This window comes from Thamnophis sirtalis, unplaced genomic scaffold (assembly GCF_051295495.1).
Source record: "Thamnophis sirtalis isolate CommonGarterSnake01/CBP01778 unplaced genomic scaffold, rThaSir2_p1.2 scaffold_1, whole genome shotgun sequence".
Lineage (NCBI taxonomy): Eukaryota > Metazoa > Chordata > Lepidosauria > Squamata > Natricidae > Thamnophis > Thamnophis sirtalis.
Genome location: NW_028261381.1, coordinates 164,601,338 through 164,617,120, shown reverse-complemented (window position 1 = coordinate 164,617,120; position 15,783 = coordinate 164,601,338). Strand labels below are relative to the sequence as shown.

At 44.5% G+C, this 15,783-nt stretch overlaps 1 protein-coding gene across 1 annotated transcript in view; it reads left to right on the top strand.

The window, feature by feature from the left end:
- Positions 1–569: 569 nt before the first annotated feature.
- Positions 570–15,783, top strand: part of UNC13A (unc-13 homolog A) — a 167,104-nt gene continuing 151,890 nt past the window's right edge. The window contains exon 1 of the mRNA XM_087702672.1: positions 570–796. Coding sequence (XP_087558798.1) covers positions 775–796 — 22 coding nt within the window. The 5' untranslated portion in view covers positions 570–774. The remainder of the gene's footprint in view (positions 797–15,783) is intronic.

Genomic DNA, 15,783 nt, shown 5'->3' with positions numbered 1-15,783 from the left:
TACAAAAAAACACCCCCACCACAATGTGACTGAGATAGGTGGATCGATCGATTGCTTTTTTTGTGTGTGTCTCCAGGTCATTCATGAAATATTGTACAGGGGGGGGAGGGGGAAGCATCAAACCAATTTGTCATTATGAAGTAATCTCCTTCTCCCTCCTCTTGATCCAGCATTTCATCCCTTCCTGTGCATGCATCATTCTCACCGAAGGAAAAGGGAAGGCAGAACGAAACGCCAGTGGCAGGAACAACATTTAAAAACCGGGAACAGTGGCAGTGGAGTCCAACCTTATCAATTCCACTCTGGGATCGGAAAACTGGAAAAAAAAAATCCTCCATCCGGATTGAAATGCAAAAGAGGATCGTTTTGGAAAGCTCCCTTAAGAGAACTGAGGCTTTGGAGGTTACCCCTCCAACCGTCGACAGAGAGAGTTTGCGTCTTGAAGATGCAAACGCTCAGCCGATCCGGCAGCCCCCGCCTTCCCCCCCCCTCTCTCTCCCCCGCCCCACGCTCTGTGGGGGTTTTTTTCATCATCCTGACGTCGGGAGCTATCCACGGGCCGTGGTGCTGAAGCAAAATGGCTGGCTCTCACTAAGGCACGAGAAGGAGGAGCAGCAGTCGGCGGCCCTTCGGAGAAGGATGCCATTTCGCAACAACGCAACACACCCTTCCTTTTCCAAGCAGCTCCCCGGGCTGTAAAAGCCGAATCTGCTTTAGAACAGCCGCCTTGAAAGAGAGAGAGAGAGGGAGAGGGAGAGGGAGAGCGCCTATGCCATGTCTTTGCTTTGCGTTGGAGGTAAGGCAACCTCACTTCCATCCCATACACGGGTTTTTTGTGTGTTTTTTTTGAGATTTGAGGATGTCCTTTTTGTGAAGAACAGGAGACAGGCAGAAATATACAGCTGTCGACGAGCCAATAGGGAGGTGGCCATTTCTGAAGTAGCCTCAGTGGAAATACCAAGGCATGGGACAGTGAAGGAATGTCCATGATGCTGAGATGGGATGGGGAGGGATGGAATGTCTTCTTTCTCAGATTCCCGATGCTCTCATCTTAGCAAAGAGGTGTCCAAACTTCCCCTTTGAAGCAAAGGCTCCTCTCACCTTTTCCCTCCAATAGGTGCTCATTCAATCCAGCATTTTGGGGTGTGGTGCAGGTTGACGGATTTCAGGCTTTCCCTATGTCAGTGTGTGTGTGTGTCCAACCTTTGATGGGGGCAGCTCATGCCACCTTAACAATGTCATCATTTGGTTTCACATGGTGCTTAGATGTTGGCTGGGCTGATGGAAGATGGCAATCCCCCCCAACCCCCCAATATATCTCTCTTCTGGGCTAATTGGGATGCTGAATTGATTTTGCAACCTCCCACCTCCTGTTAGCAGAGAAGTGTGGCTTTGCACTTCTTGATTTTTCCAAAGGCAGAGGATGGTGATGATGATGATGATGATGATGAAAAAATGATCAGTCTCGGCTTATCTTTTCTCTATGCCACCCTTTGCTCTTCAGCTCTTTGAATCTCAGTCCCCCAAAAATGAAGTTTTAAAAGTCCTTCTTCCCTTTCCAAGACCCCTCTTGGATGAAAGATGTAATAGGCACAGCAGGCTAATATTCTGTATTATTATTTCATGTTGTTTGAGCTAGAACATTATTTGCTACATGCTGTTATGATGGGCAGTTGTTTAGGGAAAGCCTAAATGCAGGAGAGGGTTATTAGCCAAGGTTCTTGTGTGGATCCTCCATAGCAGGTGCAGTATACCACCTGATGGCCAAATGCTGCACATAAACAGGAGCTGACTATGCACCTAGAAACCCTTTCTGGCTAGCTAGGCTTGGGGAAAGAATGATGGTTAGGACTGATATTTGGATCTGGTCCCAAGAAGCTCTTGTATGGAATCTTCTATTAAGGGTAAGACATGATAGCAGTCACCATTATAAGCATCACATATAAAAAGGAAAACCTCATAGAAGATGGATCTGCTCTTTAAGGGATCTTATTTCTTAAATCCAAACAGAATCCTCATAACAGAAGCTGTCTATTTCTCAAAATCAGGTTGATTTAGCAATAGCAGTTAGACTTATATACCGCTTCATAGGGCTTTCAGCCCTCTCTAAGCGGTTTACAGAGTCGGCATATTGCCCCCACAATCTGGGCTCTCATTTTACCCACCTCGGAAGGATGGAAGGCTGAGTCAACCCTGAGCCGGTGAGATTTGAACCGCCGAGCTGCAGAACTAGCAGTCAGCTGAAGTGGCTGCAGTACTGCACCCTAACCACTGCGCCACCTCTTTTATCTTCCGTCCTTGTGATCCCCCACAACAGTCCTGCATGGTAGATAAATAGTTGAGCCAAGGTCACTCTGCAGGGTTCAGAGCTGAGCGCAGATTTGAACCCACTTCCCTGCCTTGATTCACATTCCATCTACAACGTAAGCCTCACTCTGGGGACGAAAAGCGGAGGGTGGTGACAGCTTCATGCCCCATTTGTGGGCACCTTGAAAATAGTGGGTTGTCTTTGGAAAACAAAACTTGATGGTGTCTGGTCTTAACTGGAAAAACAATTTTTAGGCTGCAATTTCCAAAATAAGGGAGGCAGAATTCATTTAGAGCTAGAATTTGGAAGGTGTATATCCGCTAGCTTTACACAACACGCTCGACTGGAGTGCGGGAACCCAATCATTCTCACAGCATGCTGTAAAAAGCAGGCTATAACGTGAAACCAGAATACAATGTATTACTTTGGGAATAGCATGTTGTGCTAACTCAGCCATTGATAACATGCTAGGAATTACAGAGAGACCAGCAAGCATCAAAAAGGCCCAGTTTAATTCCCAGCATGGTTAGTACTGGGTTAAATACTAACCATTTCATAAGCAAAGAATATGATCTGCTGTTTGGCAGTTTAACCAAGTCTTTCCCTTTGGGCAAAAGGTTTAGCGCCATGTTAAACATTTGCTCTGTAAGTATGTGTGTGTCTGTGTGTTTAAATTCTAAAAAAAAGGAGGATGCAAAAATCCTGCTACCTTGACAACAATATCTTCATTAGCTGATCCCTTCAAAGCACTGGAGGGAACAACACTGGCTCCTCTCAATTCCCAAGCCTGTCTTCATTCACAAAAGTGGGCCTGTTAGAGAAGGTTTGTGGATGTTAAAAGGAATCACACGGGGCAACCAAACCATAGCACGAACCATCAATGAAATGATAACTAAGAGGTCAGTAAGGACATTCAATCTTGCCTCCAGACGTTGTGGGTGCTGCTCCATCACTTTTAAGAAGAGATGGGCTATTTGTCTGGAATGGGGGAGGGTCTGCTGTTTGAGCAGAGGGGGTTGGACTAAAAGACCTCCAAGGTCCCTTCCAACTCGACCTGGGTACCTGAGAGACCGCCTCCTGCCGATCACCTCCCATAGACCGATTAGATCTCACAGGTTAGGTCTCCTCCGGATTCCATCCACCAGCCAATGCCAGCTGGCGACCCCCCGGGGGAGAGCCTTCTCTGTTGCAGCTCCAGCCCTCTGGAACGATTTCCCCATCGAGATCCGGACCCTTACTACCCTCCCGGCCTTCCGCAAAGCCACCAAGTCCTGGCTGCTCCAGCAGGCCGGGGGGCTTGTGAAACATCCAGCCCCACAGAAATTGTGAATGTTGCGGTTTTTGTTTTTAAAGTGTTGTCTTTGTCCAGTTTTCCCCCTCCCTTGTCTATTGTGAGCCGCCCGGAGTCCTTCGGGAGTGGGCGGCATACAAGACAAATAAATACAAATAAATACAAATAACTCTGTTATTCTGTACAAAAACAATGGGCACAAGGGAGCCATTGCTGTTTCAAGCTTCAAACGGCTCCCTCCATTCTTCCCCTACCCCCTCATTTACTTCCTTGCAGAAAAATCTGTTTGCATTATTGGGGGGGGGGTTGCAGGTAATTAGGGTCATTTAAAGCAGGGGTCCCCAACCTTGACAACTTTAAGACTTGTGGACTTCAACTACCAGAATTCCTCAGCCAGCAAAGCTTGGTGTGTTACCTGAATTTAGCCCATTGTCATTTATTCAGTAAGCTATGGTTAAGTATAGCACAATGTGTTAAAATAGGCATCGTTTCAATTAGCAAATACTCCAGCAAAGGTGGCTGAGGAATTCTGGGTGTTGAAGTCCACAAGTCTTAACGTTGCCAAGGTTGGAGACCCCTGATTTAAAGAACCCCACAAGCTCAGATTCTGGATTCTCTCTCAAAATAATACAAACCAGCTCCTTCTCTTTTGCCTTGTGAACCCCAAAGCTAAGCTCTTAGTCCGCAGAAATGAGATAGGGTGAACCCCCTCTTCTTGACTTTCCTCACCATTTGACTTTTGCCATGCTTGGTCCTGATTTTCAGCCAACAAGTGCTGTGTATATTAGACACAGAACGGCTTTGGATCACATTGGAAAGGTGGTGAACCGCAGGGCGAAACGTAGAGGTTGAAGAAAATTGCTTTTTGTGAAGCTTGGTGGGGCAGGGTCTAGGTTTGTAAGATATGTGGGGCCAAGCATGCGCAGCAAGGTTCCAGCTCCTTAGCGTGCATCACAGTTGCAAAAATCTATAAATCAGAGCTGTCAGATGAGGTTAGGTGTGTCAGCAGCCTCTGGCGACAGGCGCTTTCTGGGAACAATTTATGAATGAACGCGTGGTGGAGGACTCTTTCCTGAAAGCCAGCAGCTCTATCAGTGATGGGGAAAGAAGCACAGCTATTGGGAAAATGGTGACTCCATTTTGGCTCGTTTTGAAGGATTTAGATACAGTATTCCCATACTATCCTTTTCCTTCTCCTCCTTTTAAATCTGAAATCTTAAAGAGAAAATGCTACAAACAAGCAGAAAAGACTACTTGGAAGAGGGGTTTTTTTTTGGCTTAATTTTCAAAAATTGATCCATTTATTAAAATAATTGTAACCCCACCTTTCCTTGAAAAACTCCCAACCCTTCAATTTGTTTTAGATATATTCACGTCTGTAATAGGGAGCCTGATATAATGCAGTTTTGAAATAGGTAAATCTCACCTATAATTTTTCTTTTTAGCCTTCTTTATTCTCGTGGCAGATATCTTTTTTATTGTGATCCTCATCGTCCATCACTACTACCAGATAGTTGATGGACCAACATGTAAGGTTGAATAACACTGTTTTAAGCCACGAGAGCATAGGGAAGGGCTGGGTAGGGTGGATGGAATTGGGCAGGGACAAAAGCAGCAACATGCATTTCTGGAGGAAGAACATAGAGCAGTGATCTTCATTTCTCCATAGTCTGGATTTTTGAAAGAGAAGTAACACTGTATTGCACATTTTCTTTCCATTCTTTTGAGGTCATTTCTGCATGTACCGTGTTTCCCTGAAAATAAGACAGGGTCTTATTTTCTTTTGACCACCACCCCCCGAAATAAGTGCTTGGCCTTATTTTGGGGGCAGTCATATTAGTTTTGAGGTGCAGGAGGCGGCAAGTGTGGCCCCCTCATGGCTCCTGCTGTGCTGCAATATTTTCGAGGAGGGCTTATTTTCAGGGGGAGGGCTTATTTTAGCGCATGCGCTCAAAAGCCCGATTGGGCTCATTATAGCAATAGCAATAGCAGTTAGACTTATATACCGCTTCATAGGGCTTTCAGCCCTCTCTAAGCGGTTTACAGAGTCAGCATATCGCCCCCAACAGTCTGGGTCCTCATTTCACCCACCTCGGAAGGATGGAAGGCTGAGTCAACTTTGAGCCGGTGAGATTAGAACTGCTGAACTGCAGATAACAGTCATCTGAAGTGGCCTGCAGTACTGCACCCTAACCACTGCGCCACCTCCGGTGAGGTCTTCTTTTCAGGGAAACAGGATTTTTTTTTTACTTTCCTGGAATTATTACTTGAGTAAGGACTGTTAACTCTTTTAAAAATGCAGATCGTATTGTTGATACAACAAATGTCTTCTTTACTTATTTATATGCCACCTGTAGTATTGTTCATAAATAAATCAAGGTGGCAAACATCGAATACTCATTCCTTTCCCTATATACCCTACAACAACCACAACAACAACCCTGTGAGGTGGGTTGGGCTGACAGAAAGTGATTGGCCCAAAGTCATTGAGCCAACTTTCATGCCTAAATCAGGACTAGAACTCACGGTCTCCTGATTTCTAGCCTGGTGCCTTAACTATTAGACCAAAGTGACTCTCTAATCATTGCTCTTTGCTAATCTATTGAAGCTCACTTAGTTTTATGACCGTATTTAATTTCAAAGTTAGGATGTCTTAGACTTAAGAGGCATGTACATATTTCCTCAATGGTAAATCATAACATAAAGCTGATTTCATTTGCCTCTTAAATGTTGGCCAGGGAATGAGACCTCTCTACTGTGTTGCTAAGTAGCAAATCAGCAGATAGATTTCTCGGGCTTGTAAATAAAATGATGGAGAAACTTTACATTGTAGCTTGTCCACTGTGTGGTTTGATATTAATGTTGGAGACTCCCCGCCACGAAAAATATTAAGTGTTAGCACTCTTGCAAGTGGCAATTTGCTTAGAAGGAAGGCAACTGGTACTTCATAGTTAAATGTATACAATTAAAAGAGACAACTGGAGGAGAGCTTTCACAGAAGATCTCAAAGCACAGGTAGGTTGATATGGGAATAAATACTCCCTTAATAGTTGGCTCCCTTGCTATTTCGGGACTGGAGGTTAAAACATATGAAGAACAGTTGCAGGAACTGGGTATGTCTAGATTAATGAAAAGAAGGACTAGGAGTAACATGATAGCAATGTTCCAATATCTCAGGGGCTGCCACAAAGAAGAGGGAGTCAAACTATTCTCCAAGGCATCTGAGGGTAGAACAAGAAGCAATCTGTGGAAACTAATCAAGGAGAGAAGCGACTTAGAACTGAGGAGACATTTCCTGACAGTGAGAACAATTAATCAGTGGAACAGCTTGCCTCCAGAAGTTGTGAAAGCCCCAACACTGGAAGTTTTTAAGAAGATGTTAGATAGCCATTTGCTGAAATGGTATAGGGTTTCCTGCCTAGGAAGAGGGTTGGATTAGAACAGTGGTCTCCAACCTTGGCAACTTTAAGACCTGTGGACTTCAACTCCCAGAGTTCCTCAGCCAGCAAAGCAGGTCTTAAAGTTGCCAAGCTTGAAGACCACTAGACTAGAAGACCTCCAAGGTCCCTTCTAACTCTGCTATTATATATTGGATGTAAGAGCTAGCACTTTGAACTGGATCCCAAACCAGAGAAACCAATAAAGGAACATTTGTAGCTCACGGTTGAAATGAGGGAGTCCTTGGTGCTCTCTGAGCTTGGTTGTTTTTTTGCAGATGTTTCATTACCCAAACTGTTTGGGTAATGAAATGTCTGCGAGAAAACTACCAAGCTCAGAGAGCACCAAGGACTCCCTCAAAACAAAGAAAGCCAGAGGTTTCTTTTTTTAATGGCAAGATGTGCATGCCCTTCACTGGACCAGTCAAAATTATGGCCAAATAGTCCCACTTGAAATAACAGAATAATAGAGTTGGAAGGGACCTTGGAGATCCTCTAGTCCAGCCTCCTGCTCAGTCAGGAAATCCTGTACCATTTCAGACAAATGGCTGATCAATCTCTCCTTAAAAACCTCCAGTGTTGGAGCACCCACAACATCTGGAGCAGGAGTGGGTTCCAGCAGGCACTACTGCCGGCTCACTCTTGTGTGCGCTTGATGCACGCTGCATATGCATGCACAGTACAATTAAAATTGTTCTGTGCATGCGCAGAAGTGAAAAACAAGATGGTGGAGCTGCTGGCGCCGGCAGGGAACCAACTCAGGGGCGTGGCACGCCTGGGTCACTGCCGATTCCAGTGACCCAGGATGCCAAACCACTACCAGTTTGGTCGAACCAGTCCAAACTGGCAGGAACCAATCACTGATCTGGAGGCAAGTTGTTCCACTGATTAATTGTTCTAACTGTCAGGAAATTTCTCCTCAGTTCTAAGTTGCTTCTCTCCTTGATTAGTTTCCACCCATTGCTTCTTGTTCTACCCTCAGGTGCTTTGGAGAATAGATTCCCCCTCCTCCTCTTTGTGGCAGACCCTGAGATATTGGAACCCTGCTATCATATAACCCATAGTTCTTCTTTTCATTAAACTGGACATATCCAATTCCTGCAATCATTCTTTATATGTTTTAGCCTCTAGCCTTCTAATCATCTTCGCTGCTCTTCTTTCCAGTATCAACATCTTTTTTAATATCGTGGTGACCAAAACTGGATGTAGTATTCCAGGTGTGGCCTTACCAAGGCATTGTAAACTAGTATGAGCACTTCACATAATCTTGATTTATCCCTCTGTTTATGCAACCAAGGACGGTGTTGGCTTTTTTGGCAGTTGCTGCACACTGCTGACTCATATTTAAATGGCTGTCCACTAGGACTCCAAGATCTCTCAATAGTAGTAACTGCATTAAACTACCAAGATGTCTTCAAGAACAGAGTCACAAACAACATTTTGCTATTAAGAACCCCATATTCCATTCAAAGCCTTTGAAACCTGTTGCTACCATATCTGTTTATAGCCCCATTTGTCTTAGTTTGGATAGCCAGTTGGACAATGCAGGTCTTAGCAATATCCTCCAACGTGCTCATTAATGTCTCCCCTCTTGCATCAATCAAACCAATTTCGTTGTATTTAAGTACAATGACAATAAAGATTATACTTGTAAGAGTCATTGGATGATGCTGAAGGATATAAAGAGGCCTCCATCACATCCTTTGAGGCAAAAAAAAGAAAGAAAGAAGAGAAGATGATAGCTTTTCTGTGCTATAAAGAGACATTACTGTAGAAGAACGCAGCTGTTCTTGAGATCTGTTCCCAACAGTTTAAAATGAATGCGTGAAATAACAGGAGCTTCATATGCACATAAATGCATTGCAAATTGCATTAAAGAAGAGGCCCACGTCCATCACTGGTGAGACTAAGGAAGAGCTGAGGCTTTAAGAAGTGTCCTTTTAAAACCGTGGTTTCCCTTGAGGGCAAACGCTGGGATTGTCATTTGTTTGGCCGGTATCATAAAATGAGTTCCCCAAGGAAGCTAGATCACAATATTCATTTGAAAGGGAAAACCAGCATGGCCAGTCCTAGTTTAGGCCACTTTAGGTTGATCATCTCAACCACAGGAGCAGAGGTTGAGGGAGATGTTCTAGTTCACATCTACGCATGTCCCTTGGCCCAGTGGTTAAATTCCATTTCTTTTTACTACCGGTTCTGTGGTTGTGGCTTGGTGGGTGTGGCAGGGGAAGGATACTGCAAAATCCCCATTCCCTCCCCACTCCAGGGGGAAGGATATTTCAAAATAGATGGCGCAGTGGTTAGGGTGCACTACTGCAGGCCACTTCAGCTGACTGTTATCTGCAGTTCAGCGGTTCTAATCTCACCGGCTCAAGGTTGACTCAGCCTTCCATCCTTCCGAGGTGGGTAAAATGAGGACCCAGACTGTGGGGGCGATATGCTGACTCTGTAAACCGCTTAGAGAGGGCTGAAAGTCCTATGAAGCGGTATATAAGTCTAACTGCTATAGCTATTGCTAAAATCTCCATTCCCACGCCACTCTGGGCCAGCCAGAGGTGGCATTTGCTAGTTCTCCAAACTACTCAAAATTTCCGCTACTGGTTCTCCAGAACCTGTCAGAACCTGCTGGATTTCACCCCTGCCTTGGCCTGTTTTGCACATTTCTGTCAACTGGTTCCTAAAGTTGAGTGAGGATTGAATAATCCTAGCCCCAGTTCTGCAATCTGCATCTTAACCACTGCACTCCACAACCTTAAACTCATCTAAGAAGCTTAAAATCTGTTACAGATCTGATTTTGGGGTGGGTGGGTGTTGGATTATCAGCCTCCTCAAGCCACTGCTGCTGTATAAATGCTTTGCCCCCTTCCGATAATCTTCCAGGATCGATGGGGTCTTTTGTTAGAGACCACTATGTTAATATTCTTCCTTAGTCCAGCTTCTCCTAAGCAATTACTATAAAGCTCCTCAGAGCCATCTGAAACCACAAGCATCATTGAAATAAAAATGCATTTAATCAGGCCTTGTAATACAGTCATGGCAATAAATGGACTTGCTGTGGCATTAGTTGACACAGACTTTCCAGCTGCCCCCAACCACAAATTCTTCCTGACAGTCCTGCTTTCTGACCCAAATAGATTCTCATTTTTTAAAAATTTCATTACAATGCCATCTGAGATGCTAGAATTGCTGTCCTAAACATGTTAGCTTTTTTTCCCAGAGCTTCTACAAAGTGTCTGAGCTTGCACGATATGATTAATTTGGTGATTTCGATTAACCTATTTTCTAGATTTGCTCAAGAAACGGAGCCATAAATTGGTTTACTGGGCTGGATTCACAAATACACTAAGGCAGGCAGTGGTGAAATTCATTTTTTACTACCGGTTCTGTTGTGGCCCAGCAGGAGCCGTTGGAGCTGTAAACAGACTCCAATAGCGAGGGACGCTATGAGTCGGCTCTGGAAGATGTGGAGGACCCTGGACAGGGTTCCGACTCTGAGCAGGGACCAGAGAGGTTGGTTGGCCACCAGGAGGCGCCTGAGGCATGGAGCAGCGGTGAAAGCCAAAAGGAATTAGTCCCTGACGTCAGGCCCTGGAGCAGTGGGGAGGAACTAAGGGAGTTAGTCCCAGACGCAAAGATGGGCAGAAAAGCGCCGACAGTAACTACGGAGATACAGAAGATAATTGGGGCCAGGTGATTGTGATTAGGCTCCTCCCAAGGGAGTATATAAGAAGAGACTTTGGGAGGAGGCTGTTTGCAGGACACAACTAATATACTAAAACTGGAGAAGCTCTCGTGTGTAATTCTTATCTGTGGCAGCCTGGGTTGCTACCAAAGACTTGTCGGTGTGTTAATTTACTGTGAATAAATTGTCTAGCAGCAATCTTGTGTCGGCGTGCCTCACCGTACGGAGGGGGGAGGGTCAGAACAGGTTCTGTGGGCATGGCTTGGTGGGTCTGGCATGGGAAGGATACTGCAAAATCTCCATTCCCTCCCCACTCTGGGGTCACCCAGAGGTGGTATTTGCTGATTCTCCGAACTACTCAAAATTTCCACTACCGGTTCTCCGGAACCTGTCAGAAATTGGGCAATTTCACCCCTGTAAGGCAGGGTAACAAAAGTTATCTCTAAGTAAGCTTTGGCTTAATTTGTCTTCTAGGTTTTAAGCTGATCTATCAAAGTATGATAACACAGCTGAACTGTGGGGCATCTGACTTGCAATATATTGTTGGAATTTCCGTTCTTCTCAAATCTAGCTAGTTGAATTAGTGTGGCGGAATCTGCACTGGAATGCAGGAGAGAGGGCAGAGGTGGCATTCAGCCAATTCTCTCCGGTTCGGGTGAACCGGTAGCAGTGGCTGTGGGATGCTCCGCCCACATGCCCCAACATAATGTGCGAGCACTGCACATGCACAGATGTGGCATGTGCGAGCGAAGCTAGCCAGTAGGGAAGGTAAGTGAATCCCACCTCTGAGGGAGGGGCACTTTCTCAGGGAGATAAGAGGCAAAATAGCACTGAGTTTGAATAAAAAGGCCGAGAAGGGATTCTCCATGGCTAGTGTGCTTTAGTCTGGCAAGATTCCTATCTTTGGGCAAGCAGTGTGTTTTTCTTGGTTCCTTGCACCCTCATAGGTGATCAGGCAAGATGAGACTTGTGGGTTATATTTTCCCTATCCTGACTCTAGTATTAATTGATGATTATCATAATAATGCTAATGAGAACAACAATAATGATCATCATAATTCTATCCCATTTTCCCTCCAGGAGTTCAAATATAATATTTTGCTCTCCAAGTATACTCCCCACGAGGGCCACTCTTCCAAAATGGAAGTAGTGATTGTCCCAAAGTCAATGTGGATTTAAGCCTTGTTCTCTTCATACTTAATGCACCATACCACCAGAGATATCTACTTAGAGATTAATCTCATTGAATCTAATGGGATTTATGGCAGATAAATGTGTAACAATTTCAAGCACTCTGCATGTGGACTGGAACACACCTTGCCCCTAGATTCTATGCATATGACACTATACAACAATGTGGTACAAAATGAAATCCATAGCACACTCTTTCATTCACAGCCATGCCAACATGAATGAAAAGTCTGTTGATAATTTGCTGAACAGGCAGAAACCCACTTCTGATATAGTTAAAGCTTAATAGACTCTAAGAAAGTGCTTCCCAAACCTGGGTAAATTACCCCAAATTGGATAAAAGCAAGCTTTCTTTGGGTAGTGACACACACAAACCCATTACCCATCATGAGGGACTTTTAAATTGACTTAAAGATTGCCTCATATACTAAAATATGTTTGAAAGTCTCCCAGGAATTCCTATTAGGATGAAACTTGATGACTTGTAACTAACAACTTGTTGTTGTTAGTTACAAAGTCGTGACCTCTACCATCCCCTGGAGTCCATTTAAGCTCACGCCGACTGCTTCAGTGACTCCATCCAGCCACCTCATTCTCTGTCATCCCCTTCTTCTTTTGCCCTCAATCTTTCCCAGTATTAGGCTCTTCTCCAGTGATTGCTTCCTTCTCATTTGGTGGTCAGAGTATTTGAGTTTCATTTTAAGGATCTGGCCTTCTAAAGAGCAGTCAGGGTTGATCTCCTCTAGGACTGACCGGTTTGATCGCCTTGCAGTCTAAGGGACTCGCAGGAGTCTTCTCCAGCACCATCGTTCAAAGGCCTCAATTCTTTGGCTCTCAGCCTTTCTTATGGTCCAACTTTCACAGCCATACATTGCAACTGGGAAAACCATAGCCTTGACTATACACACTTTTGTTGGAGCTGCCAACGGTAGTTAGTTGAAATTAAATAAAGATCATTCATTTAATAGCTGTTTTTATAATACAGGTAGTCCTTGTGTTACGACCGTGTGTTCAGCAACTGTTTGAAGTTACTATTAGATCGCATAGATTAGGCCTCCTCCGAGTTCCATCTGCCAGTCAGTGTCGACTGGCAACCACACGGAGGAGAGCCTTTTCAGTAGTAGCTCCGACCCTTTGGAACGACCTCCCCGTGGAGATTCGTACCCTCACCACCGTCCAGACCTTCCGCACAGCCCTCAAGTCCTGGCTATCCCGTCAGGCCTGTGGATAAAGATCATAATCTGTCCCCACCCGAATGATGAATGAATGTTGTGTATTATTTTTACTCATGTATTGTTTCATGTTTACTGTTTTGTATCCCCTCCCCTATATTTTGTAAGCCGCTCTGAGTCCCCTCAGGGAAAAGGGCGGCCTATAAATAATAATAAAACTAAAACTAAACTAAAACTAAACAAATGCTGAAATGAGGGATATATGACCCGCCCTTGAAGCCTGATAAGATTTTCTGATAAGCAGTTTGGAATAATGAAGGCAAAGTTTTGGGAAGCAGTCCTTCAAGGGTAGACAAGATACCCAGTTGAGATTTGGAGGCACCGCTGTCTATCAGAAGTCTGGGCCTGATGGATCGTTCATCTGATTTCCTAAAAAAAGAAGGCGATGGCTCACACCTCCCACTCAATCTTCTGGTATCTAGCAGTTTAAACTGAATGCTACTAATCACTTTGATAGGGCTTTGATGGGTACCATCCCAAAACAGCTGTCCGTAGAGGAGGATGGTGCGAGTCTCAATTGGCTGCCTGCGTAAAGACACAGCTGCTCTTCAGGCAGCTACTTGATTTTTTTTTAAAAAAAAGCAAATGTAATGAAGTTAAGGAAGAAATTACTTGGCCAAGAGTCTGAATATAGGAAACAGTCCATGGGATGGCTATGTTGTGTAAGACTTTAATGCGTTCATGGTCTTACTTATGTTTTAATTGTTTTAAATAATCATTAAACATTATTTACGTTAGTTTGTTTAGTATACGTCGCCCGGTCACATACATGAGATGGGCAGCTATATAAATCTGATAGATCAACACACACACACACACACACACACACACACACACACACACACACACACACACACTGAGCACTAAAGTATAAGCAACTCTTTTTCAACCCTAATAAAAATGTGCCTTATTCCTACCCGCTTTATGGACATCTGCCAGGTGGCAAGTGATGCCAGGTGAATCATGCTGTAGTGCAAACAATGGGAATTATATAATTTGTGCCAATTATTTGTGCAATTGGGTCATAAATATGCGACCTCATCAGAGCCGAGGTGGCACAGTGGTTAGGGTGCGGTACTGCAGGCCACTTCAGCTGACTGTTATCTGCAGTTCAGCGGTTCTAATCTCACCGGCTCAAGGTTGACTCAGCCTTCCATCCTTCCGAGGTGAGTGAAATGAGGACCCGGATTGTTGGGGGCAATATGCTGACTCTGTATACCGCTTAGAGAGGGCTGAAAGCCCTATGAAGTGGTATATAAGTCTAACTGCTATTGCTATTGCTATCATGTCCCCCTTTTATTATCACACCAATAATTAGCTTCCCTCCTTCTCAGCATAGCTCCTAGACCAACACCCCAGTTGGGTTCATCCAATGCGCCAAACTACACTTGGTTAATGTTCACTTGGATTTGCCTTTGTACCTTAGCATGTCGTTCAAGGCATTTGGATAATTCATGGATGTCGATAGTATGCAAAGTCAGAAAATGGGTTAAATCAGTTAGTAGTTAAAGCACGTTGTGTGAATGCATCTGTTAACTATGTTTACACAACAAACCAGGTTAGGTTAGGCCCGTGATGGCAAACCTATGGCACACGTGCCATAGGTGGCACGCGGAGCCATATCTGCGGGCACGCAAGCCGTCAGCTCCAGCGTGCATGCACGCGTCGGCCAGCTGATTTTTGGCCTTCTGGAGAGCCCGGGGGGGGGGGGGCGTTTTCGCCCTCCTTGGGCTTCAGGAAAGGCTCTGGAGCCTGGAGAGGGTGAAAAACAGGCCCAACTGGAAGTTCATTTGTGGGAGCACATTTTGAACTATCGTGCACACTCCCTCGCATTTTTGGCACCCAAACCAAAAAGATTAGCCATCACTGGGTTAGGCTAATACTGTATGGGGTTGGATAATTTCTGATGCTGGATGCAGAGGCCAAGTGCATTGGACAAATTACTGGTACATCATATTAAGCAATAGCAGTAGACTTATATACCGCTTCATAGGCCTTTCAGGCTTCTCTAAGCGGTTTACAGAGAGTCAGCATATTGCCCCCAACAATCTGGGTCCTCATTTTACCCACCTCGGAAGGATGGAAGGCTGAGTCAACCCTGAGCTGGTGAGATTTGAACCGCTGACCTGCTGATCTAGCAGTAGCCTGCAGTGCTGCATTTAACCACTGCGCCACCTTGGCTCTTAAGCCATAATGTAGTTAATGTGAGCATGAATTGTGTGAACATAGGAATTCAGTTTTGCTAATGTAGTTCATTCTTAAATGTTGTATGAATCTACAGCCTGTTTAAATTAGGGCTGGAAAGGGGTCAATATATTTTTCATATGGACCATATACAAAACCCACAGAACATCAAATATTTCTCTCCGGTGGGGCAAAAAAATTGAAAATGGGCCCAATTCCATGAAATTGTATGTGACAATGTAGAGGTCTATGCTTTAATATCAAGTTTGGCATTCCTTCAGCCTGGCACGATTGATTGGCATAGATTCATGGGTTCCGCTTCTGGCATTTCCGATGGATATTAGCTGATGGTGAAAAAATAATTCTCTGCTTGTGATCCAAGACCTCTTAATTAAAGAGAGCTCTTAATCTTTTAGCCTTGTTAATTTTTCAACTTTGATTTTTTTTTACTTTTTACT